Source organism: Protopterus annectens, chromosome 3.part1, assembly GCF_019279795.1.
Source record: "Protopterus annectens isolate FY-2018-M chromosome 3.part1, PAN1.0, whole genome shotgun sequence".
Classification (NCBI taxonomy): Eukaryota; Metazoa; Chordata; order Ceratodontiformes; family Protopteridae; genus Protopterus; species Protopterus annectens.
This window is the reverse complement of record NC_056732.1, coordinates 43,442,707-43,468,058: the sequence shown is the minus strand read 5'-3', so window position 1 is coordinate 43,468,058 and position 25,352 is coordinate 43,442,707. Positions and strand designations below refer to the sequence as shown.

Genomic DNA, 25,352 nt, shown 5'->3' with positions numbered 1-25,352 from the left:
GTCCTAGCCACTAGTGGAACTGGATCAACCAAGCTGTGAGCTTGAGGTCGTCCAGGTTCGGAGTTTGCAATCCCGAAGGATGAGAAATCAGATCCGGAATGGGATCCAAGACCCTAGGAGGAGCTATGATGCGAGACCGCAGATACGGGAACCAGATCTGACGAGGCCAAAATGGGGCTATGAGGATTATTTTGCTCCCCACCCGACGAGCTTTCTGCAGAAATTTCGTCATTAGCGGAAGAGGAGGATAAGCATAAAGAAGCATGGCCAAGCATGAACCAGAGCGTCTCTGGGACTCTCTCCCAGTGGGGGAATTAGAGCGAAAAATTTGCTGCATTTTGCATTTGAAGGAGACGCGAAGAGATCACAGCAAGGCTGACCCCATCTGAGGAAGATCGGTTTCACTACTAAGGGGTTTAGAGACCACTCGCAAGGTGTGAGGATAGAACGACTCAGCTTGTCCGCTAGAATGTTGGACCGACCCGGAATGTGCGTTGCTATCAGAAAACGGTTGGTGGAAATCGCCCATTCCCAAACTCTCATAGCCTCTCGACAAAGAGGGTAAGACCTGGTTCCTCCCTGTTTGTTGTTGTACCGGACCACTGCCATGTTGTCTGTCTGAATTGCAATAGTCCTCGGTGGAAGAAGGTCCTGAAGGGCTTGCAACGCTAAAAGCACCACCCTCATCTCCAGAACACTGATATGCAGAACGGTCTCTACAGGGGTCCACGTGCCTTGGACGGTTCTGCCCATGCAATGCCTCCCCCACCCGAAACGAGAAGCGTCAGTGGTCAGTGTGGTTTGGGGATGAGGCATCACGAACGGGCTCCCTTCCCGAAGCTCTCGGGAATGAAGCCACCAAAGAAGGGAGTCCTGCAAACCCTGCTTAAGGGAACCCGTGAATCCAATGGGTGTTGGAGGAGGAACCATTGGACCTGAAGGGTCCATTGAAGGACTCTCATGTGAAGCCGGGCAAGAGGTGAAAGGCTGACGGCGGCCGCCATGGATCCTAGGGCTCTCAGGACTAATTCTGCGGGTGGGGCTGGGGACTGTAGAAGTGCTATTACATGGAGTGACAAGGTGCGTAACCTGTCCGCTGTCAGAAAGGCCTTGGACTGAAGCGTGTTTATCCTGGCCCCTATGAAATCCAGAACCTGAACAGGATGAAGAGACGACTTCCTGAAATTTATGGTAATGCCTAGGTGATGGGCCAAGAGTAAAGAATAATCCCTGGCCGAACAAAGTTGATGCCTGGTGGGGGCGGTGAGGAGCCAGTCGTCTAGGTACAGAAAGACCTGAATTCCCTGAAGTCTCAGGTGGGCTGCCACAACTGCCATGACCTTGGTGAACACCCTGGGGGCTGTGTTGAGGCCGAACGGAAGAACCCTGAACTGATAATGACTGGCTCCCAGCCGAAAGCGGAGAAAACTCCTGGATCGTCTGTCTATGAGAATGTGGTAGTACGCATCCTTGAGGTCTATGGAGCACATCCAGTCGTTCTCCTGCAGAAGGGGGAGAACAGATTGTAGAGTGACCATTTGGAATTTCTCTTTGGCAATGAATAGGTTCAAAGTTGACAGGTCGAGAATTGGCCTTAAGTCCTCCGTCTTTTTTGGCACCAAAAAGAACCTGGAGTAATTGCCCAACCCGGACTGCTCTGGGGATGTGCTGGATGGCCCTTTTTTCTAGTAATTTCTTTATTTCTGAAGCCGCAGCTTCCCTCTGATTGGGTGGGACATCGGGGAGGTGCTTCCCTAGCGGGAGAAGATTCACGAAGGGGATAGAGTAACTTCTGGATATTATTCGGAGCACCCAGCGATCTGTAGTAATGGACTCCCAACTTGCTAGATGCTCTGACAAACGCCCCCCGACTGCCTCCAGAGAGGGACAGTCGGGCAACCCCTCAAGGCTGCTGCGTGGGTCGGTCGAAAGGTCTCTCGACCCGAAATTCTTCGGCCCCCCTCTGCCTCTGGGCCGGCGTCCACCTTGTCCTCCCCTGCCTCTGAAGGAAGAAGGGTCCGAAGCGGGACGGGACTGCTGAGACTTCTGGAACCACATCTTCTTTTGTCCTCTCTGGTTCCTTAAGAAGGACCTTTGAGGAGCAGAGAAGCGGATTCTGACGGCAGACAGTGTCGTCCTGTCTTTCTCGCTCTGGAATAGTGTGTCGTGGATGGTTTTGCCGAATAGTGTAGAACCGTCAAAGGGAGCGTTTGCGAAGGATGCCTTGAAGGGTTCTGCAAAGTCGCAAAGACGGAGCCAGGCATGGCGCCGCAAGGCGACCCCTGCTCCGCTGGCTCTAGCCGCCCCCTCTATGGCATGGGAGAGAAGCTGCATAGAAGTGTTAGATATTGACTTTAGAGTGGCCATGCGAGCCGAGAAGGTTCGTTTGTCCTCAGCCGCCATGGACTCTGGGGAAGACCCAGCGTACTCTTATCAGATCCCGCTGAAGCCTAATGACGTGTGCCAGATAATTCAGCACCCTTATAGAAAAGGTGACTGAAGCAAACATCCGCTTTCCAATGCGGTCCATCATCCGAGACTCCATATCAGGGGGATGGACAGAGGAACGTTCTTGTGCCAGTTCCTTCTTGGTGGCAGCCACCACCACCATGGCATCTACCGGGGAACCTTTATTCCACGCCGGCTTGTCAGAAGGGGTGCTAAAGATTTTATCCGGTCTCCTAGGTATTGGCTCCATAGTGTCCAGCTCCTTCCAAGCCCCGGTAGTAATCAAGTCTACCACGGGGTCGGCCGGGGGGGGGGGAACGGGACACCCAAAAGGTAGGCTGGCCTGTGTCAAACGCCTCCAGAAACACAGACTCATCCAAGGAAGGTTTCTGGGCTAACCACCCCCCCTCTTATGCGTAGCATCTCAATAATGTCTCCAAAGGAGACGTCCTCTGGGGGTGACCTGGGGGGAGCCTTCCCCTTCCTCTAAGTCCATTCCTCCGTGAGGGACTCGGGGGAGTCCAAGTGCCTCCTCTTACACTTTCGTTTGTGAGGGACATCGTCGGTGGGACTGTCCGAGGAGGGCTCACTAACGGGGTCATGTTCCTCTATGGGAACTAACTGGGGCGCAGACGCAGGCTGTCCCTGGGGCCGGACGATGGAAGACAGGCCCATATGCGAGGGAGTGAAGGGTGGATCCGTAGCACTGACCGGAGACTTTGAACTCCTCGACAGCACCCTCTCCACCACGTCGAAAGCCGAACGTGAACCACTCTGCCCTGGCTCAGAGAGTAGTCCCCTCAGCTCAGAAGTGAGGACCGGTGCCAGAGCCGATGGGATCGGACCCGAAAGGGAAGTGTGCTCCGAAAGCAATGGAGCCGAAGACACACTCACCCCTATGGATCCGAAGCTCGGCTCTCGGCCCAGAGAGCTCGGATCCGAAAGATGACCCGATAAACTCGAGGGTAAGGCCAGCTTCGAAGTAGCAACTACTATCGGCGTCGACTCCCCAGCTCCGAGACGACTCTGATCCAACTGCTCCGAAACCAGACAGTTGATCGGAGAAGGAGTAATGGGTGCAAAGAAAGGGGCCGAGCTCCCCCCCCAGAGGGGGGGGGGGGAGGCAGGAGCACTCCCATCTGCATCTGGGCCTGCAGGAATCGACACATCATCCGGTCCATATCTGCGTCGGACAGACTCCTGGTAGACCTAGAAGTCGCCGAGACAGGCCGGGAAGGCCGCCTAGACGACTTCGAAGGTGACCGAGACTCCTCCTCCGCCTCCGGAGAGAAGCGTGGGGAACAGAGCCGAGAGGGGGAAGACCTGGAAACCCTCACAGGGGAACAAATCAATTTAGCCGGCGGAGCCGAAAGGGCTGATTCGGCCCACCGTTTATGACTCTTGTGCTTATCTCTCTCCTTTTCCTTCTCTCTATGCCTCTTCTCTTTCTTAGAAGAGTCCCCCTCTCCCTGGGAAACAGCAGGAGGTCGAGTCCCAGCCAGGGGAGGGGGAGCTGAAGGCTGGACAGTCACAGCCGCGACTGGCGCCACTGAGGGAGAGGAGGAAGAAGAATCCGAGGGCAAGAGTCCCGCCAGGATTAGCTTGTTCCTCCTGTCCCTCAGAGCCCGGGTGTTGTCACAGTCTAGCACTATGCTTGGTTTCCAACTAAGTAGTATCTGACCTCTGCAAAAAAGGTTAGGGGCAGGCGATGTATGAAAGCAAATAACTATTTCCAGATCACTTCTGCTTGATTATTGATGGGGTTTATTGGGGGTGGGGGGCAGGATCTGTCAAAGAGATATAAGACCATTATACTTACGGGAGTCCTTCACATCCTAAATACAACCCTATTCCAAAGGCCCAAAAACTCACTCTGCATCATAAATCTAAATATTAGAAGCATTTTAAACAAGGTCCATGACCTCCATGCCTTAATCTCCTTTTACCATCCAGATATTGTCATTCTGACAGAGACCTGGCTTAAGCCCCTAATTCATGATAATGAAATCACAGCACCAGGCTACAATATAATCAGAAATGACAAAGTAGGAAAAAGGGGTGGAGGAGTAGCAATACTATACAGAACTCACCTTATCTTAGAAAAACTAGACATAACCCCAGACTTTGTTAACACTGAACTCATCCTCACTAAACTGAAACTTAACCCACATAAACACATCAACATTATAGGATGCTACATCCCCCCAGGGAACAATATTACCATCACAGAAAAACTACTAAAATGGATAACCAACATCCTTTCCCAAAGAAAACATCCTATTATTAGGCGACCTTAATATTGACTGGGACAACTAGTCTAAGCCCCGTCTCCCATATCACCCTACATGGACTAACCCAACAAATAACGTCCCCCCACCAGAACAGACAAAAGTACCAAACATCAGTCTATACTAGACTGGATACTAGTATCTCATCCTTCCCACATATCTCACGCTGGCTGCCTGCCAGACGCCCTCAGTGACCACCTACCTACATTTCTAATAAGAAGCAAAACTCTCCAACTGACCCAAGAAACTGTCAGGGAATGTAGGAATAGAAAAAACTTCAACCAACTCAACTTCAATAATGACCTAAAACTATGTAACTGGACCCCCCTAAAAACTATGGACCTTGATGAAGCAGTACTATACTTCAGTACTACCTTCATTAACATACTTAACCACCATGCCCCTCCTAGAACTACAAGAATTAGAAATAAACATGTACCTTGGCTAAATTTCAATACTAACACATTACTCCGAGGTAGGAGCAAAGCATGGACAACTATCATAAAAGCAAATCCCAAATAGACAAACATACCGTCAGTTACATAACAAAGTCAAACAACTTATTAAAACAGACAAAATCTCCTACTACCAAAATATCCAGAATAAATATATTAACAACCCAAAAAAGTTCTGGGCTGCTGTCAACACTACTACAACCAGGGAACCCCCCCCCCCCACCCAAAATAGTGAACAACCATGACAACATCCCCACTCAGCAACAAATTCTTCACAGAAACTATCCAAAACCTAGCCAACAACCAAGACCCAACAACCCATCCCCAACTAAAACACCCTCTTCACCCAAAACAAATCTCATTTACCCCATCTTCACCTTCACCCAGTGCCAACCAAAATCATACAAAAATTACTCCTAAAACTTAAGCCAGCCTCTACAGCCGCCAATAATCTACCTTCCGAATATCTGCAACTAGCAGTTGAAGCAATAGCCTACCCTGTCTCCATATTAATAAACAGATCTATCTCTGAGTGCAAAACACCCCATATTTGGAAAACATCACTTATTATACCACTGCACAAAGGGGGTACCACTGTAGAACTCAGTAACTATCGACCCATAGCTATACTACCTCCCCCCTATCAAAACTTCTAGAGAAGGTTGTCCACATGCAATTGATGAAGTATCTCTTAGAAAACAAATTACTATCCACTCAGCAACATGGTTTCAGACCCTTCCATAGCACCACCACTGCACTTACATCATTCACTAATAGGTTCATAGGTTCATAGATTAGTAGATTAGTACTAGGCTAACTGCCCTTGTGGGCCATTTTCAGCCTAGCCAACTATCCCCATGTGAGAATCAAACCCTGCACCATATGTTTGTAAGGTAAACACCTTAACCATTATCCAAAAAACTTCAAAAAGCAAAAAAAAAAAAAAAAATAACAAAGACAAACTAGAAAAACGGCAAAGGCAAGGGTATAATCCAAAATCCAAACTTTATAAATGTTAGCGCTTTCGGACACTGCCAATACGTGACCTTCTTCAGACAAAGAATCATGTTAAAATAGTGAAATATATACTTACTCTCCCAATGAAATCATTACACCAATTAAAATCTTAAAGGCACATGTATACAAAATATGAAGTATTCATAATATAGATACATGTGTAAAAACTCTCAGTTAAAATAATACAATAGTGTTGTTTAGGAACTATCTTCCCAGAGATTTCTTTTTAAGAACACATTTAATACAACAAAAATCATTTAAACCTGGAAAAGCAAAGGCATTGAGTCTCAACTGCCAGTGAAGTTCCTTTTCTTCAAGGGATATTTGCCATGGCCCACCTTGGGGTGTTTGTTTAACTTGTTCAATGACAAAACAATGAAAATAGTGTCCCGGGTTGATGAGCGCGTGTTTAGCCAAGGCATTACTCTTGTTGTTTTTGGTAATGCTATATTGATGTTCATACATTCGCTGTTTAAAGTGCCTCTCTGTTTTACCAATATAAAACCCTGGACACATTTGGCACTTTGCAACATAAACAACCCCTTGAGTGATACAATTAAATTTACCCTTAATTTTGTAATTTTGTCATTCAAATAAAAAAAGTTAGTCTCAGAAACAAACTTACAGAAATTACAGCTCCCACATTTCCACATTCCAGCATTATGGGGGGGGGGGGTAGTAAATGTTTTACGTTCTAATATATTCTTTAAATTCCTACCCCGTGTTGTTGCCATGGGCTCCCCATGTGGGGGGAGCTTTGTGAATTGTGTAATGGCATGGTGGGAAAGGAACACTGTCTGAATACCCACTCTATAAAGAAAAAGTGATCTGGTACACACGTTTTTTGGGTGATATTTTTATTATTTTAAATGGTGAACAAGATACAGCTCTGATTTTATTAGAATTTATGTCAGCTTCGACTACTTTTTTTTTTTTTTTTTTTAAGTTTTACAGAGTTTAATACTGAGGCAATTTCCCATTTGGATGTGTGTTTGATGAAGGACATTATGGGAAAATATTATTTATCCAAAATCTTTTGTAAACCGACATACTCAAACTCTTTTTTACACTTTAGCAGTTTACACCCAATATATGTAAAAAGGGGGATTGTTAAAGGACAAATAGTGAGGGCTGCGAGAATGGTCAGTTTGGATATTGATTTTTTGCATGAATGTGAAACACTAAGAGATATGTTTATCAAGAAAGAATACCCTATTATTTTGGTGGATGAAATTATTAGAGAAGTGGTAGACAAGAGAAACTGTGGTTGGTTTAAACCCATATTAAATAACATGAACCAAACAGACATGAGGGATGGGAATTCTCATACTGAACCTCCAGCATGTACCAATAACAAACCGGAACCTTACACTTTGAAGTTTATTACTACATTCTCTTTAGATTCTTATTTCTTGAAGGATATTTTAAATAATTTTTGGTTTATTTTGGGTGAAGACCAAGCAGTTCGGTCAAAGTTACCCGATAAGTTAGGAATGGTTTTTAAAAAGGGTAGGAATTTAAAGAATATATTACAATGTAAAACACTCACTATCCCCCATAATGCTGGAAGGAGGAAATGTGGGAGCTGCAATTTTTGTAAGTTTGTTTCTGAGACTAACTTTTTTTGTTTGAATGACAAAAATTACAAAATTAAGGATAAATTTAATTAACAGCCGAGGGGTTGTTTATGTTGCAAAGTGCCAAATGTGTCCAGGGTTTTATATTGGTATTGGTAAAACAGAGAGCCACTTTAAACAGCGAATGTATGAACATCAATATAGCATTACCAAAAACAACGAGAGTAATGCCTTGGCTAAACATGTGCTCATCAACCCGGGACATTATTTTCATTGTTTTGTCATTGAACAAGTTAAACAAACACCCCGAGGTGGGCCATGGCAAATATACCTTGAAGAAAAGGAAAGTACAGTTGTGTACACTTACCATAAATGTAGATGTTCGAGTGTCTTCACTGTTGCAGTCATGACTGCAGGGTTCTCCCTTGCCGGCAGGCAGTCCTCGGTCGGCCAGAATCCCAAAGTCTGGGTCCGGTGTCGGCTGTTCAGCCATGCTCCCTGACGTCAGAGCGCCAGGAGTACAAAGCTGACAGCCGACGCCATGTTCTCCAGTTTTTCTTGCCCCAGATGTCAGGAGTTCCAAAATGAGTAAGGTCCCATACCCTTTGCAAATACACCTCAGAAGAAGGGTGTAAAAAGGAGCCACACAAAAGAAAAAATAAGAGGGGGCAGGAGGGAGGGAAACCCAGACTGCAACAGTGAAGACACTCGAACATCTACATTTATGGTAAGTGTACACAACTGTACTATGTTCATCGTGTTTCACTGTTGCAATCATGACTGTAGGGTAGAATCCCAAAGCAGAATGAAAGGGAGGTGGTCATAAGTAGAGGGGGCGGCTAAAAGGCCCTGCAAGACTGCAGAAGCAAAGCCTGCCCTAGACTTAGAGTAGAGAGGTAGATTGTAGTGCTTGGAAAAAGTATGCACTGAACTCCAAGTTGCAGCTTCCAAAATGTCTTTGGTAGGAACTCCCCTGAGGAAGGCAGCTGAAGTGGCAGCAGCTCTGGTAGAGTGAGTCCTTATACTCCCCCTGGGAGTTGCTTCCCATGGTGTGAATAGCAAAATCTGATTCCATGAGCAATCCATTTAGAAATGGTCTGTTTTGAAATGGCTTTACCTTGGGAACGTGAAGCATAAGAAACAAACAATTGCTCTGATTTCCTGATGTCCTTGGTTCTGTCCAGGTAAAAACGTAGTTGTCTGTGTACATCCAAGGAATGTAAGATCCTTTCCCCTTTATTTTGAGGAGTGGGGAAAAAAGTTGGCAAGTGAATAGTTTGATTTAAAGCCACTTTGGAAACCACCTTAGGCATGAAAGTAGGATTAGTCCTTAAAGACACCCTGTCTTGATGAAAAATAATATAAGGTTCCACAGCCATAAGAGCTTGCAACTCTGAAACCCTCCTGGCAGAGGTCAGAGCTAACAGGATGGCTGTCTTCCAAGATAAAAACTTGATGTCAGATGTGACAGCAGGCTCAAAAGGAGGTGAGGTGAGCTTTTCCAAAACATAGTTGAGATCCCAAGCAGGAATGGGGGGAGATCTAGGGGGCCTTAAGTTCTTAGCTCCTCTAAGAAACTGTCTCATGAGCTGGTGGGAAAAGATTGGAGGGTCTGTATTATAATGAGCGGAAATAGCAGAGGCATGTATCTTTATGGAAGAGAAAGAGAGACCCTTATGTAAGAGGTCTGTCAGGTAAAGTAAAATCAAAGGAATGTTAGGGGAAAAAGAGAAAGTTTTCCTCCGAGAGGGGCTTCCAGGCAAGAAGTTCCTGCAGCCCAACAGAGGGAGTCATTGAGTCTGTTTCCTATGAGCTTGCGACCTGTCCTCTCCTCCCCTAGGGGTGGAAGCAGTCCACTGTCTTGGTCTATAAGAGGCTTGCATTTGAGGCCTTCCTCGGGAGCGTCTATATCTACCCCTCTGAGGCCTGTCTGAATTGGGAAAGGACCAATTTTTTGTAGGCCAATTCCTACTAAATCTGGGTGGCTGTACTTGTAAGAAATCTTTAACTGTTTGCATGGATTTTGCCTTGTCCTCCACCTTTTTAATCATCTCTTCAGCTTTAGATCCAAACAAAACATTATGCTGAACAGGAGCATCCAATAATTTTGCTTTTACTTGATCTGGTAAATTTTGTTCCTTTAACCATGCATGCCTTCTAATTACTGTGCCAGAGGCAGCAGCCCTACAAGAAGCCTCCAAGGCATCAAATCCACAGTGTAAACCATGCTTCCCAACTTGTTCAGTGGCATGCATTAAGTCATGTAATTCCTTATCATCTGCACAGGCGGAAATGGAAGTTAGCTTTTGTTTTAAAACAGACAGGAGAAATTGCTGGTATTTCAGCATATGAAACTGACAGTTTAAAGCCCTAATAGATAAAGTAGCAGAAGTGTACACTTTTTTGCCCCATCTTTCTAAAGATCTGGAATCCTTCTCAGTGGGAATGGGGTTTTTAGCAGAAGCGGCCTTAACGCCTTTAGGACCCTGAGAAATGGTTTCAGGGTCAGCAGTAGGGTTCTTGTATAAAAACTGGTGGGAATCAGGAACCCTATAATATCTGTCTGGCTTAACAGGAGCTGGAGGAAGAGAGTCAGGAGTTAAGTTAGCCTCTGAAAAAGCATCATCCACAATATCCAAAATAGGAGGAATAGCCAGGGGTCTATGTTGGGGAAGAAGAAGAAAATCCCTTAGTCTTTTCTTAGATTCCGAATACTCCTGTCCTTCCCAGTGGAAATGTTCCCTCATTTCATGCAAAGTTTCCCCAAAAGAGAAATCCTCAGGGGGAGAAGCTGAAGGAATGGATTCCTCAGCATCAGAATCCTCATAAGGAGGGAAAGAATATTCCTGGTCAGAAGAAGAAACTGAAGAAACAGAAGCCTGATCAGAGGAGTCATAATAAACTTCCTGCCTTGGCCTTTTGTCTGGAGGGGGATGTGAACCCCTAATCATAGTAAGTCCTCCGCCATCTTAAGTAACTGTTTCTGAGACTTGGGAGCCAGATCAGAAGAGGCCTGGGCTGCAGTCTTTGATTTGGAAGGAGTCTTTGCCTTTGTCTTTGGCTTTGCCTTTATTAGAAGCGGAGTAGGCCTGAAAACCCCTTTGGAAGCCGGTACCTGCACAGCGGCTCCGGACCCATCCGAAGGAGCATTGTCCAAAGGTCCTGCAACAGAAATATTCAAAGGCCTAGATGGCTCCTCGTGGGAGTCCGTTTGGGCCATCGGTTCCGAAATGGCCGACGACAGGGGCTGCAAAAGCGCCTCAGTGATGATGGCCAAACCTGAAGCTGGCTCTGCTTGTACAATATCGTCTGATTTGGACCTCGGAGGCCTGTCTTTGTCCTTGCGTCGTTTGTGAACTCCGGTAGCCGGAACCGTATCCGACGACATTTTGTAATTAAAACGCCCACCGAAGTAATGAAATGCAAAATCGTACCTTCGTTTAATTGTACGTTGATTGAATCTAGCACAAAACCAACAACTAGCTACGTCGTGGTCAGGGCCTAAGCAAGGAATGCAGTAAGAATGAAAATCCCGACGTATTTGCTTCCCACATGAAATACAATTATTAACTTTTTCTGACATCGGACTGGAGCAAGAAAAAAGTTTCCCCAACGGGGTACTTAGCTTTGAGTAGGAGAAGAAAGTCTTCGGACTGAAGTTTGTTTAGAAAAAATTGTCAGGAGTCAGCCGACCGGCACTTGCGAACTGCTATCACTACACGGCAAGAAAGACTGGAGAACATGGCATCGGCTGTCAGCTTTGTACTCCTGGCGCTCTGACGTCAGGGAGCATGGCTGAACAGCCGATGCCGGACCCAGACTTTGGGATTCTGGCCGACCGAGGACTGCCTGCCGGCAAGGGAGAACCCTACAGTCATGACTGCAACAGTGAAACATGATGAACATCTTCACTGGCAGTTGAGACTCAATGCCTTTGCTTTTTCAGGTTTAAATGATTTTTGTTGCATTAAATGTGTTCTTAAAAAGAAATCTCTGGGAAGATAGTTCCCAAACAACACTATTGTATTATTTTAACTGAGATTTTTTACACTTGTATCTATATTATGAATACTTTATATTTTGTATACATGTGCCTAAGATTTTAATTGGTGTAATGATTTCATTGGGAGAGTAAGTATATATTTCACTATTTTAACATGATTCTTTGTCTGAAGAAGGTCACGATTTGGCAGTGTCCGAAAGCGCTAACATTTATAACGTTTGGATTTTGGATTATACCCTTGCCTTTGTCGTTTTTCTAGTTTACCTTAACCATTATGCCAACCCCCCCCCCCCCCCGTCAACAACCACAGAAACAATGGACTGCTAGTATCTGCAACTCTCTTAGACATATCTAAATCCTTTGACATGATCAACCATGAAAAACTGCTTCATACATTAACCACCCTAAATCTCAGCTTCTCTACTATTTCTTGGTTTAAGAGCTACCTAGATGGTAGGCAACAAGCTGTAAAATGGCCAAATAAGCTCTCTCCCTTACTGCCCATCTCCCTAGGGGTACTCCAAGGCTCCATCCTGGGTCCTCTACTCTTCCCCCTATTTACTAATAACTACCATCCACCATACCCAAAGCCTCAATAGTCCAATATGCAGATGATACCACCATTATCTGTGCAGCCAACTCCCTTGACCACCTCCTCTCTCTAACACAATAATGTTTTTCCTTGGCAGAAACATGGATTACCAACCAAAACCTAATTCTAAACCCAGTCAAAACTAAATTACTCCTCTTCAGCCCTCACAGATCTCCACCCTTCTCATCTAACTTTTCAATGTCCTCTCATAACACCATCACCACACCCACCAGTCATGCCAAACTGCTAGTCCTTGAAATTGACAATAGCCTTAACTTTGACATTCACATCTCCCAGACCATAAAAAGAGTCCACAGAAAAATGGGCCTACTCTAATGCAACAAACAGTTTCTCTCCAGTCACTCTAAGGTTACCACAGCCAGGACACACCTCATATTGACCCTACGTTATGCCTCCCCGTGCTTACCAATCTCCGAAAAACTGAGCTCAACAAACTAGATAGCTGCTACAATAAAATAGCCAGATTCGCCACAGGATCACCTTTTAGAACCCACCATTGTGAAAGCCTAAAAAAACTAAACTGGCAGAACTCCCCTGACCCTTCAAGTCAACCAACTAGCACTTGCTCGCAAAGTACTACATCATCCAGGCAACACAGCAGCCCTGCAGCAACTACTCCTTCCTTATACCACTACCAGATCCCCGAGATCAAGTACCCAACACCTCCTTAAGGTAACAAACTTTAAAAATGAGGCAGGTAGATCCATTTATAGCCACTTCATCTCTAAAATCTGGAACTCCCTTCCAGCACACATAATAAACAACTCCACCACCAATTCAAAAAACTACTCAAAACACACTTCCTGAATCACAGATTATGCACCTGTACAACCCCTGGATAGTAACTCATATATCACTGCTTCTAGCAACTAGAGTAACAGCTTATCTACTGCTTTTGTAATGTCTGCATGGGGTAATAGTATCAATGAACACTGTAAAGAAACCTAAAGAACATAGTACGTCTCTCGTGTAGAAATGAGTTATGAAGTTATCTACTCTATCTTCCTGCTACACTTGCTGTTAAACACCTCTGTAACATGTATATATGAATGTAGCCTGTGAATGTTGGCAAATACACTCTTTGGTTATCTCACTATTTTACATGTACTATACTTCTATAAGAAGTATAAAGATTGTAAACTCTATATAATATTGTTAGTATAAAGATTGTGTACTCTATATATTATTTATTGAACCTTTTGGTTAACAGGTCTTTCTCTTGTTAATGATTTTAATGCTCTGGAGCTTTTCTCCCCGGACCTCCACTGAAAATGGACATATATCCGGTTGGACTCGCCCGGTTAACAAATAATAAATAAATAAAATAAAGTGTACCCTCTCAAAAGTAGCACAATCCACTGGGACAGCATGTGAATGTTTTGTACTAAAGTATATTTTAGTATAAGTTCTGTAGATTTTATTGTGAGCAGTCTTCAAGGATCCAACACATGGCTTATTATTTACAGTTACTACAGCAGAGTTTCAGAAGGCCTTTGCTGTCCCAGTTTTGTTTCCACCCGAGGGGGATTTGACCTCTGAAGAAAAGATCAAGTAAAACTAATGGCCAGAATATACATGTGTACGAAGCTTGCAATAAGTCATTAGTGAAAACAGTATGCATTTTCCAGAAATAATATATTCTTGTGTTGTAAAATGCTGTGGCTGCAATACCATGTTTTCTACTAGCTAAAGCGTAGAGTCAAACTCACAACCATCATGCTGCACCCAAAGCTCCATGGTTAAAACTGCAGACCTAAGGATGTTTTGCAGCTAAATACCATGCTACTGCCTTGAAAGGTTTGCAATAATCTCAAAGGCAGACAGAGACTGAGCCTATGGCTTTTGTTCATGTATCTTTACTCCAGTCAGACATTTTGCATTTTATTTAGTTGTCATTGTGACGGTCTGTGGTGAATGTATGCTTAGTGCATGAAGTAAAACAATGACTTAAAATACATCTTTATGAGTTGTTGACACATTTTAAGAAACATTCCTCTATATTTCTCCAGGGAAAAAAAGCTATTTTAGCCGTAGTATAATGTGGCTAGAATGTCATGCTTTCAAGTTGCTAAAGCAATGGGGTGAAATGTAGAGGTGTACTGGACTACAGAAGTTCTGAGGCTACGACTGCAGTTATAGGTTTATTTCATGACTGAACACACTCTGCTGTCATTACCAGAGAGTTGCATAATGAAATCACAAAGCAAGACAGAAACATAACCTTTCAAAGACAGGATCATGTGGCTTTAATTCATGAGCATTTAGTGCCGTGGTCATTTTGTGTTGTAGTCCGCTTTTATTGTGGATGTTATATGGGACTTTTTCTCAGTGCTCAAAAGTACAACGGCCTAAAATACTTCTTTACTGAGCTGCCAAAACATCATTTTTTGTCACTGACTGGACTTGAACCCCACAGTTTAGACTCGTTTTCAGTGAATTTCATTATAATAAGATAACATTCTATATGTGCTTTTATTGCATGAATATGTGCATTTTGCATCCAAATGTCATGCTATAGTAGTGTTCTGAAGAAATTGCTGTAATACTTTGGTTACAGATAAATGGTCCTTTACTGCTGGGTACCAGCAGTAGTTTTATGTAGTCATCTGAATGCTCTTGCTTTGCTATTTGTTTCATAAACTATATATTTTCTACTTTTTCAACATGACAAACTGTATGTACCTCAGTTACATCACTGGTGTGTTTTTTATGAAATAAACAAAATTTACTATTTTCTAGGGAAAAGTAATATTTCCTGTTATAGCAAAGTATACATTCTACATACTTTGACAGGCCTGTATATAATTCACATTGTTTTCTGCTTCTCTTATGGTAGAAAAAAAGCACTATATGAATAAACATTTGCACGATTTTATATTGTTAAGCGTGCCTGTTGTGTACCACCTCCTCACACGCAGATTCTGGCACCTCTGAACAGTTAGTAGCACTAATTGCGGAAATGTCTGGAAATGACCATAGGCTAAAAGGTCCTGGAAACAAATTTAGAAGGAAGTTAGTTGATTCTTCAAGCAAATATCTGGAGGGGGGTAGCTTTATTGTTAAAGTAACTATTCCTTGAAGATCTGCTGTTACATACTTAAGCAGAGCTATACATCTTTTTTTGGGGGGTAGGCAATTTAACAGTAAAAGAGAACATCCAGATGGAATCCAAAACAATAACTTGTTTCGGGAGGCAGGTTGGAAATAAAAACTGTATAAAATAACAGTAAAACCAATTAAAATGTATTTTGAAAAAGAGGAAACTATTTATGAAACAAAGAAATCTAGTGCAAGAGCAGCACAAGCACAGATAATGAAAATGATGCTACTAGTCAGGAATGTTAAGGAGCCACATGTTCCACAAGTAGTGGCATTAACATTGCTAAAGCTTTAAACCTTAGAGAGCAGTGAAACACAAACAGCAATCCCAATGCACCCTGAAAGGTACCCACTAACAAATAAATGTAAATATGCCTTTTAAATGACAAACACCAACCAAGATGTAGGACTACAGAGACCTGAGAAACTGCATGAGCAAGCAAACAATTCTGTCAAAAACTACAGCTTTGTTTCAGGACAAAGAGAGAGGGAATTATATGAATGTATTCCTTTAAAACCAAGATTCTCTGGTCAAAAACAGAAACTGACTTCAAATTCTGGATCAGAAAACAAGACACAGGAGAAAGTAAACAAATTCTAACATACTTGTTCTTTCAGCTTAAAGAGAAGCCACTAAAAACAGCTTAAAATTCTAGTGTGCCTTAAAATTCTAAGTAGCCATGCTGGTAACTGTAAACTAACCTCTGTTAAAGAAGCATTAAAATAAAGGAAATGAACTTAACCAATAGAAAGTAATACCCTGTTAAAATCTGTAATATAAGTTAAAAGTAAAATATTCTAATGAAATGTTCATTCAAGCAGATGTTAACAGATCGTAGCAACCATATTAGTGCACGAACTGTTGATATTACGCTCAGATACTGGGGGCAAAGATAAGCTTGTTAAAAGCTTCTTTAGCACAAGACCTGATCATAAAAGTGATTAGGGTGTATGTAACAATGACTAAGCACCCCTAGATGCTGTTATGATTCAGTCTTGCATAAAGGACTAACATAGGACAGGTCTACTTTATATCGACAAAACATCAAAATGTTGAACGCTCACATGAGCGGAAATTCATCAACTTGATATTTATTTTTCTGGGTCGCAGTACAGTGAAGATCGGAATATTTGCCCTTTCCTCACTGTAGTGCGATATGGAGTTGGAATATATATTTAGAGGGGGGTGGGGGGCACAGCCCCCCACAATAGCAATTTTGAATCGCTGAATTTACGCTCATGTGAACGTTCGAAATTTTGATCTTTCATTGATATAAAGTAGACCCACATAGGACAATGCTAGCTAGAAAATGAACAGCAGCAGAAGGTAAACTAGGTTTGTTTCTGCCTGCTGTCCATGTCTCTCAAACTTCCCCAAATTTGTCTCACATTTTTGCTCTGCCCCCTGTAAAATTTTTGTAATTCTTGGGGATTTACCAAAAAAATCAAGTTAGTAATGCCAGATATTTCGAGTTTCATATTTGCTTTTTGGGCTTGGAAATCTCCAAGAGAAGAAGCCCCGTCTCTGTCAACGTTAGAATCCCATGACAAACTTTTCTCAGGAATTTCTTCATTGAGATTGTCCCCTGATAAGGATCTTTGAGTACTAGGATTAAAAACTTGTAATAACTGCCTGGCTATCATAAGGAAATCATCCTTACTAACAGACATCATGTCTTCAGATGGGCAATGTAGCCTTTTATTTTTCTTTTTCTTTGCAGGGATCATCCAGGAAGAAGACATGGTAAGATCTGACACCACCCCTAACAATAGGTCACTTTCCCCAGCAGTTCCAAGAAGAACCTCCCAAACCCAAAGATGATGATTCTCCCATGACCACATCAGACAATTAACAGTTATAGAGGATGTTGTTAACTCCTGATCCATGGTGGTTGAAGGGACTACACCAGACAAACCCATATGATTTCATTAAAGTAAGTGGTCTAACGAACAACAGCTGGCTCTACAGAGTCGCATACTAACAACTGAGACACTGTCTGAGCCAGGGTAGTGGCAAGGGCCCATTACTGTATTTTTTTTTTTTTTTTTTTTTTTTTTTTTTTTTAGGTACAATGGGAGAAGAGCCAGCATGACTGGATTAAGTATCCATGCTGCAGGCAAAGAAAAAGCCTGACTGCTAGTAAGCACTGCTGGAATCGGTCTGTAGGAAGGTAAGTTGTCAGACAACTGTTCACAAGCAGTACACACACACTTCCTCACACAACCCCCTTTCAAATGTAAAAGCACAAGCAATAAACAAAAATTTGTCAACTGAAAAACACTTCACAGTAGTGCACTGACAGAAAACACAGCATGTAAACTGTTATGAAATATATACAAGCATTTAACGTAAAAATATATTTCATGCCCTGCAAAACACTTCCTGGTCCTTAACATTTACACAAACCATTCATTTAAAAAAAAAAAAAAGTAAATTCTTATCACAAAAAGTAGCTCACAATAATAAAACAAATAAGCCTTAGCTAATAATTAGTGGCCCCTAACAGGATACTACCAATATTAAAAAAATACCAGGTTTCTTAAAAGGGAAAATACTGCTTTTAATCAGAAAATAAAATAAACTAATATTTTCTTAAAAGGGCAAAATTTTCTATGTGGAAGGGTTGCCCCATGGAGATGCATCTGAGAGAAATAAAGCTTGAATCCAATTGCTGCTTATGTGAAGCCTTACAGCTGCTTCCACTTGAGGAGATAAAGTACTGAAGTTGTTGTCTACACTCTGACAGCTGATTTCCCTCTAAGGGGCCATTCGATCACCACTCAAAGTGCAGGTGTGGGAGGGAGCCAGAGCTTTTTGTAGCTGACTATGTACTGCATCCTAGGCAGGATTCAAACCCATATAGCCAAACACTACTGCAGCAGTGAGAATGATGAACATCCCTAACTTACAGATTGATGAATTTCTTTTTCTTAGCTAGAGGTCTGTGGTCAGGTCACACACATTTTGTTTGACACAGTAGTCATTTTCCCAAGATAAGACTGTGTGTGTAGGGGGGGTGGGGTGACCGCACAATCAATACCGAGCATTTCCCTCACGGGTAAGACAGCCCTCTTTCCCCCTCAGCCCACCTAGCTGCTTGCCCCGTCCTGTACAGCCACTACAAACATCTCTTTCCAAAAAGTCTTTCCTGTTTAAACCTCTTCTGCCACTGACTGCCTGCAATAAAAGAGCCACTCCTTTCCTGAATAAACCCTGCTGCACTAAGTAAATAGTGGATGAGAAAGCAACTTTAGTCTGAATAGTTTTTTCCATCTCTTGCAATTTCTTAACTATTTCTTTGTTGGGGGGGTGAAAAAGCAATGCATTTAACAACTGCTCCTTAACATTTTCAGACAGAATCATATGCTATGCATGTCTTCTTATTACAGTGTCTGTTCCTACACCTCTAGTACAGGCATCGATGGCATCACAGCCACACTTAAAGACGTGGTTCTCCACATTTAAGATGGTATGTAATACTTTGCAATACCTGTCTCTTAGGGTCTCATCTTCCAGTTCACTGATCATATCTTTTATATGGCCTGAAGACATCCCCTCACACCAAATCATATGGATCTGGCAGCTCAGGGCACCGATTCCAAGGATGTACAACACTTACATTTTCTTTTTGTATTGAGTCAGTACCCTCCTTTCCCAATCACCAAGAAGAGAGTTTTGTTTACCCTTGGTGTCAGTTATGAGGCCCTAGTGGAGTCCACAGTCACTACTGCAAGCCCTGACACTGTTTTTTTTTTTTTTTTTTTTTTAACAAATATGTGTACTTTACTTGTACATTTTAAAACCAATTAAGTTTTCTTGGGGCAGGAAGCTAGGAATCTAGTCCTAGAGAGAGTCTCTGAAATGCTTCTTCAAAGGCTGAAATTATTACAGTTATGGCTATTGGCCTGGGCTCCTCAATGTCCAAGAGGTTGACATATTTCAAGTGCTCATCTCACAGCTCCTTGGTTCTACATTTACTTTTTTCCTCATTCAGCTTAAGATTTCAGAGCCCCAAAGAAAAAAGTGTCTGCATCTTTTTTGACACAGCCTAAAGGGGAGTACAAATGGCCCAAAATAGCTGAGGGTTCTCAGTGTCAAGATGTGAATCAGTTGTCTCACTACAGCAAGGGTTTCTCTCTTTCCCTGCCTTAACCAAAGGGGCAACACTTGTGGATAATGGTTAAAATGCAAGTGGTGGAAGTGAGTTAACTGTCAGGCCACCACATTTTGTTCTACGAGTCTTTTTCTTCTTTATTCAATTAGAAGGGTCAGGCATGAAGATGGCAATGAGTGTCCGATGCCCACTCATCCACCCTGGAAGAAGGGATGCAAGTAGAACTGCTGTACTGCTGACCTAAGTTATCAGCAAATTGGGTTACTGCAGAATGCAGCTGGTACTGTGTGATTGTGTTTACAAGTGTCCAGCTGCTGGAGATAAACATGAGGTAGTGTGTTCTGGAGGCATGTTAGGTACAGATGTAGAAACTAAAAGTGGTAGGGTCACAGCAGACAAAGTTGCATCTCTCCAAGCCATAACTACAACAAGTTCATGCAAAACTCTTCCAGGTCACTAAAGTCATGTTTCCTTGCCTACAAAAGACAGATGTTCATGACCATCTGGGTTTTCAAGCTCACATTGGGCATTTTTTCAACACATTGCACTTCAGGTATTTCAGCCTTCTAGTCATTGATACTGAGCAGTTCAGAAAGTTGCATTTTAGCCTTGTGATATACATATGGTTCTAGACAGGAAATGTACCCACATCATACACAAGCAATACCTGACAGAAATGTTCATAACATTTAACCAGTGTAATTGAATTAGTACTCATATAAATCAAGGGGCATCAACATAAAAAAGGAACATGGAACTTGAAATAAAAAAAAAGAGGAAATGGATGGATAGTTGATCTAAAATCTTTTAAAATATCACACTACCAAATAAAAGCTTGATGAAATGAAACAGACTTTCTAATAATAACAGAAACATTTTGAAAATGAGTATTTACGTACTGTTGGAATGCACAGCTTGCTTAATGGGTTTCCATCCAACAAATATGATCCATTGAGAGTTACATATTCATCATAGTACTGAGGTGCTTGGGGAATAACACTACACAGCAATTTTCTTTTTTCTTCTACTTTTTTTCGTATATGCAAAAACTCGTAATATGGATTTGCTCTTTCTGAATGGTATGGCTGAATTTCTTCCAGTTTTAACGAGTCCACAACAGCTGCTAGAGACTGCTGTGCCTTCTCCTTGGCTTGCTGTAAAGAAGGGTTTACCTGAACAGTTTGAGGTATTCTAGGTATCTTTCTTTTCCGTGGATGATGCACTTGAATGTCATCCTCTTCAGATAATCTAATTCTCACTTTAATGGTTGCAGAAGAGTCGTTATCCTTTTCTGGCATCTGAGTATAATTACCAGGAATCTGCTTATTCTGATTGGCCAACATATTTGCTCTGTTTCTGGTAATTCTTTGAGGTATTTCCTGTGGGTCTGATTTGTCATCAGCACTTTCCTCAACATCCAGCTTTTCTGCCTCACTAGATTTATGCTGTTCTGACTGTAACGGAGGTTGGGTAGCATTATCTAGCGTGGTTACAGGAAGTTGTGAAATCTCTCCTACTAGGGAACTGCTGCTTTCACTGCTGCTCACAGCCTGGACTTGGTGACTTGATGCATCACTCTTGCTTTCCCATGGAGCTTCTTGCATTGTAGTTATACTGCTTGTATCAGCAGCAGAGTTTGAGACAGAATGCAATGCTCCTGAAGGTTCAGACTCCCTCTCTTTAGAGTCAACTAAAGTTGGCAAAGCAACACTCAATTGCTGCACATTTAATTTATCAGTATCTTTATTCAAGTGATGTGATTTGCTACATGGGGCTCCTCCTTCTTGCAGTAATACCGGAGACCTGGCAGTCCATTCATTATCATGATCACACTGACCAGAAAAATTGGATGAAAATGCACATTTGTTCCCTTCAACATGGCACTGATTTTCTGTTACTAAATGAGTCATGTCCTTCTCCTTCACATCACCAGAGTCAGTGTGATCAAGACCTGAAACATTGACATGGGCTGTATCTTGCTGTACTTCTGATAAGCTACCATTCTGAGAACCATCACTAATAAGATGTCCATTCTTAGAAACATAACTCACTGAAAGCATCTGTTTATATAAAGAGCAAGCTAGCTTTGAAGTCAAAGAAGTTGGAGTTTCTTTTGCATCTGTAGCAAACAAAAGTTCAGCAGACAGCTGATTAGTTACCACTTCAGAAATGCCTGGTTCTGTAACATTGTCACCTCCTGGAACACAGTGTGATGAGTTGAATGAATTATAATATTTCCTGCTAACATTATCAGAAATGTTAGAAGACTCACATGCCCTGTTAAACTGAGTAACACCAACTTCGCCACCCAAGTGACTATCAGAAGCATTAACTTGAACAGGACTGTGAGAAGTAATATCATCAAAATTTCCATCACGTGCAACATTTTCCGTGGTGCTAGCATCTGATACAGATGAAGATAAAGCAAGAGTAGGCGGTAAATTGCTGCTACCAAAACTACTCTTTAAACTTCCTTCAGTTCCAACACAGTATGACAGTTCTGATTTTGGAGAAGCACTAGCATGGCTTGGCAACGTTGACAAACACTGGTGAGAATCCTCCTGAAGACCAGACACTGGTACCTGAGGCAGCTTGCCATGTTCAGTTACAGTTGCTGGCCCTGAGCACCTACGGTACTCTGCAATCTGTTTACCTTCATGCAAAACTATTTTATCATCCTCAGCTGAAGCAGATCGTAAATAAGATGGCAGAATTCTGTTTGGGAAAGGAGATTTAATGTGTTCAATTAGGTCAGATGAACTGTCACATTCTCTCTCATAAGCCACAGGTGATTTGATATTAGACAGAAAGTGAGGCTGTGAAACTGACATCTGAGAGTCAAACCCTTCCAATACAAAATCTGAATCATATTCAGATATAAGCCGTGGGGTTGTCACTGCAGTCTGACAAGAATCTTCTGAGCTCGCCACTGAAATTGCAGACATGGATCTAGAGGTTAACCCTACTTTATCAGTTTCTGGTTTAGGTGACTTACTGTGATCGATGCCTACTAATGGATGTCCACTATTTGATAAACATTTTGCATCCAATGATAATGATCTACAGCTTGTTGCATCTTTAAGTATCTTCTCTTTTGAATTTGCTTCAGACATTTCTGAACTTTTGGATCTTAATAGCTCTTTACTTCTTGCATCAACTGGTGAGTTCTTAAGTTTCTCTCTTTCCTTCTTATTCTGTTCAAAAACGGATTGATGACGAAGTCTTTCTTTTTGCTTAATCTTCTCTTTATGTTTTTTATGCCATTGTTCAATTTCCAGGTCTTTAAGGCTTAGCATTCGTTCAAAACTTGTTTTCATGAGGTCATCATTTACAAGTCTTTTTTCTTTAGGACGATTATCTGTTGCAACTGGAGGTGGTTTAACCTTCATTTTATCATCATCTCCTTTTGCATTTATTTTACTGTTAACAATTTTTTCTTTATGTTTGCCACGTTCTTTGTACTTCTCTATTTCTTTCTTCTCTTTCTCTCTTGCTTCAGGAGATTTCAAAGTGTCCTCCTTTGACTTGGGTAATTTTTCATGTAGTACAGCCTTACTATTCTCTGCAGTACTGCATTTCCTATCTTCCAACAAAACTTTAGAGTTTGGAGTCGTGCCTTCTTTTTCTCTACACTTGTCCTTTTTCTTTCTTTCTTTATCGTGTTCTTTCTCTTTGTTTTTTTGCTTTTCCAGTTTACCACCATGATCAGTGTCTTTTTCTAACACTCTGACTTTTTTTTCTGCACCATGCTTTTCTTTGTCATGTTTATCTTTACTGTCACTTGCGTGACGATCTCTGTCAGTCCTCTCTTTTTCATGCTTTTTTTCAGCTGTGGTTCTTTCTTTATCATCTAATTTTTTAACTGCTGAAGCACTTTTCACCTTATCAAGTTCCCTAGACCCCTTTTCTACAACAGAATGACTTCCTTTCTCTTTTACCTTTTCTGAATATTCTAACACTTCCAGTCTTTCTCTGTCCGACTTATCGTGCTTTATTTTTTTCCCCTTTTCAGAATGCTTTTTGTCTGCCCTTTCATTTTCTTTATCTTTGATTGGAGATTTCTTCTCAGACTTTTCTTTGCATTCTTTAACCACTTTTTCAGAAGTGTCACATTTCACTTTATCAATTTCTTTATCTTTTTCACGTATATCTGCAAATTCTTCCCTGAGAGATGAATTTAAATGAAAATGTTCCTCTGATTCTTTGGTACCAGAAGAACTTTCTCGTCGGTCTTCTTTAACGTCCTTGACTCGGTCTTCCCTAGGGTATTTATCTTTTTTATCCTTTTTGTTTTTTTCCTTTTCTTTGTTATCTTTAAAACTTCGTTCTTTGTGGACATGTTTTTCTTTTGACACATCCTCCTTTACTGGTGTTTTTTCTATTTTCACATTTTTTTCAAAGGAACAGCTATCCAAATGTGTGGCAAATGAAAAGTTTTCTGTCTCATCACTCTTAAAGAAATTCTGTTTCCAGTATTCCCTGTCAAACTCTATGCTTTGCTGCACATCCTGCTCATTTTCTTTGTGCTTATGTTGCTCCTTCTCAACATCATGTTCTTTTTTGCGTTTAACATGCTCCTTTTCTTTGTGTTTTAACTTATGTTTCTTTACAACTTTCCCATCTCTGTCAGGTTTTCTCAAGATGCATTCTGTACTATCAAATGAAACAACAAAATCATCTTCTCTGATTTTAGGGCATGGCTTTTCTCCTAAAAAGTCTACATGAAAATCTTTCTGATGTTTATTTTTGGGTTTGTGTTTAGAAGCTTTAATGTTGGAGCTTTCTGAATTAAAATCTAAATCAGGATTGTGATCATATCTTACAACTTCAGATGACAAAGAGACATCAGCAGTTCCTGGTGATAGGCAAACTTTAGTATTTTCCTGTTTCAGGGGTACTGTATGTTTTTCACTTAACCCAAAAGAATGCTTTGGAGATTTAGCTGTGGACAGATGAAATAAATGTAAAGAAGTATCATCTTTAGGACTGAATGCTTTCTTAAAAGTATCTTCTTCTCTGTTCACATCAATTGGTTCTACAACAGGGCTAGAAATTAAATTAACTACCAACGAATTTTCTTTTCCTTCTTTTTCTTGCATAATTTCTTGGTTCTCCTTATTTTTACTTTGATTTTTTAACTTTCTTTTGGCTTTACCTTTCTGTTTATTTTCTACAGAAATACTGAAGTCCTTTTTAATTCTTAAGTCATTCTTTAAAGCTTCAGATGCAGAACTGTAAGAACCTGATGGTAATACAACTTTCCTTTCCAGAACAGTCTCTTCATCTGAACTCTCAGAACTTAAAAAGAGCACTCTGGAAGGTTTCTGCTTTTTATTCTTAAATGCTTTAAATAAAATGGTTTCCTGTTTTACAAAGAAATTGTTCTTCCCAGAGACTTTTCCTTTTCTTCGCTCCCGTCTGAAAAAATGTCTATTTTTCAATGTTTTACTTGTCTTCTCTTCATCTCGGTCATCTTCATTGTCATCATCTTTGAATTCATATTCATCAACAGCAGGTAACTGCACTTTTCTGGGCGTTACCTTGACGTCACTAATAACAGATTCCTTTTCTGTTTCAGAGTCATCTATGTTTTCATCTATACTGGAAAGATTAACAGATGGTGGTTCTGATTCTAGAAGGAAAAAGTACATAAAAGGCAGTAATCACAATCTCAATCACAGAACATAATATTCAAATGATATCTAAGCAGATAACCATAACACAAATTAACATGAAG

General features: G+C 41.7%; 1 protein-coding gene across 2 annotated transcripts in view; it reads right to left on the bottom strand.

Moving 5' to 3' along the window:
* The window catches only part of ANKRD12 (ankyrin repeat domain 12), a 1,254,496-nt gene that overhangs the window by 205,592 nt on the left and 1,023,552 nt on the right, over positions 1–25,352 (bottom strand). For both annotated transcript variants that reach the window (XM_044066536.1, XM_044066537.1), the window contains one exon: positions 20,515–25,247. In XM_044066536.1, coding sequence (XP_043922471.1) covers positions 20,515–25,247 — 4,733 coding nt within the window. The remainder of the gene's footprint in view (positions 1–20,514; positions 25,248–25,352) is intronic.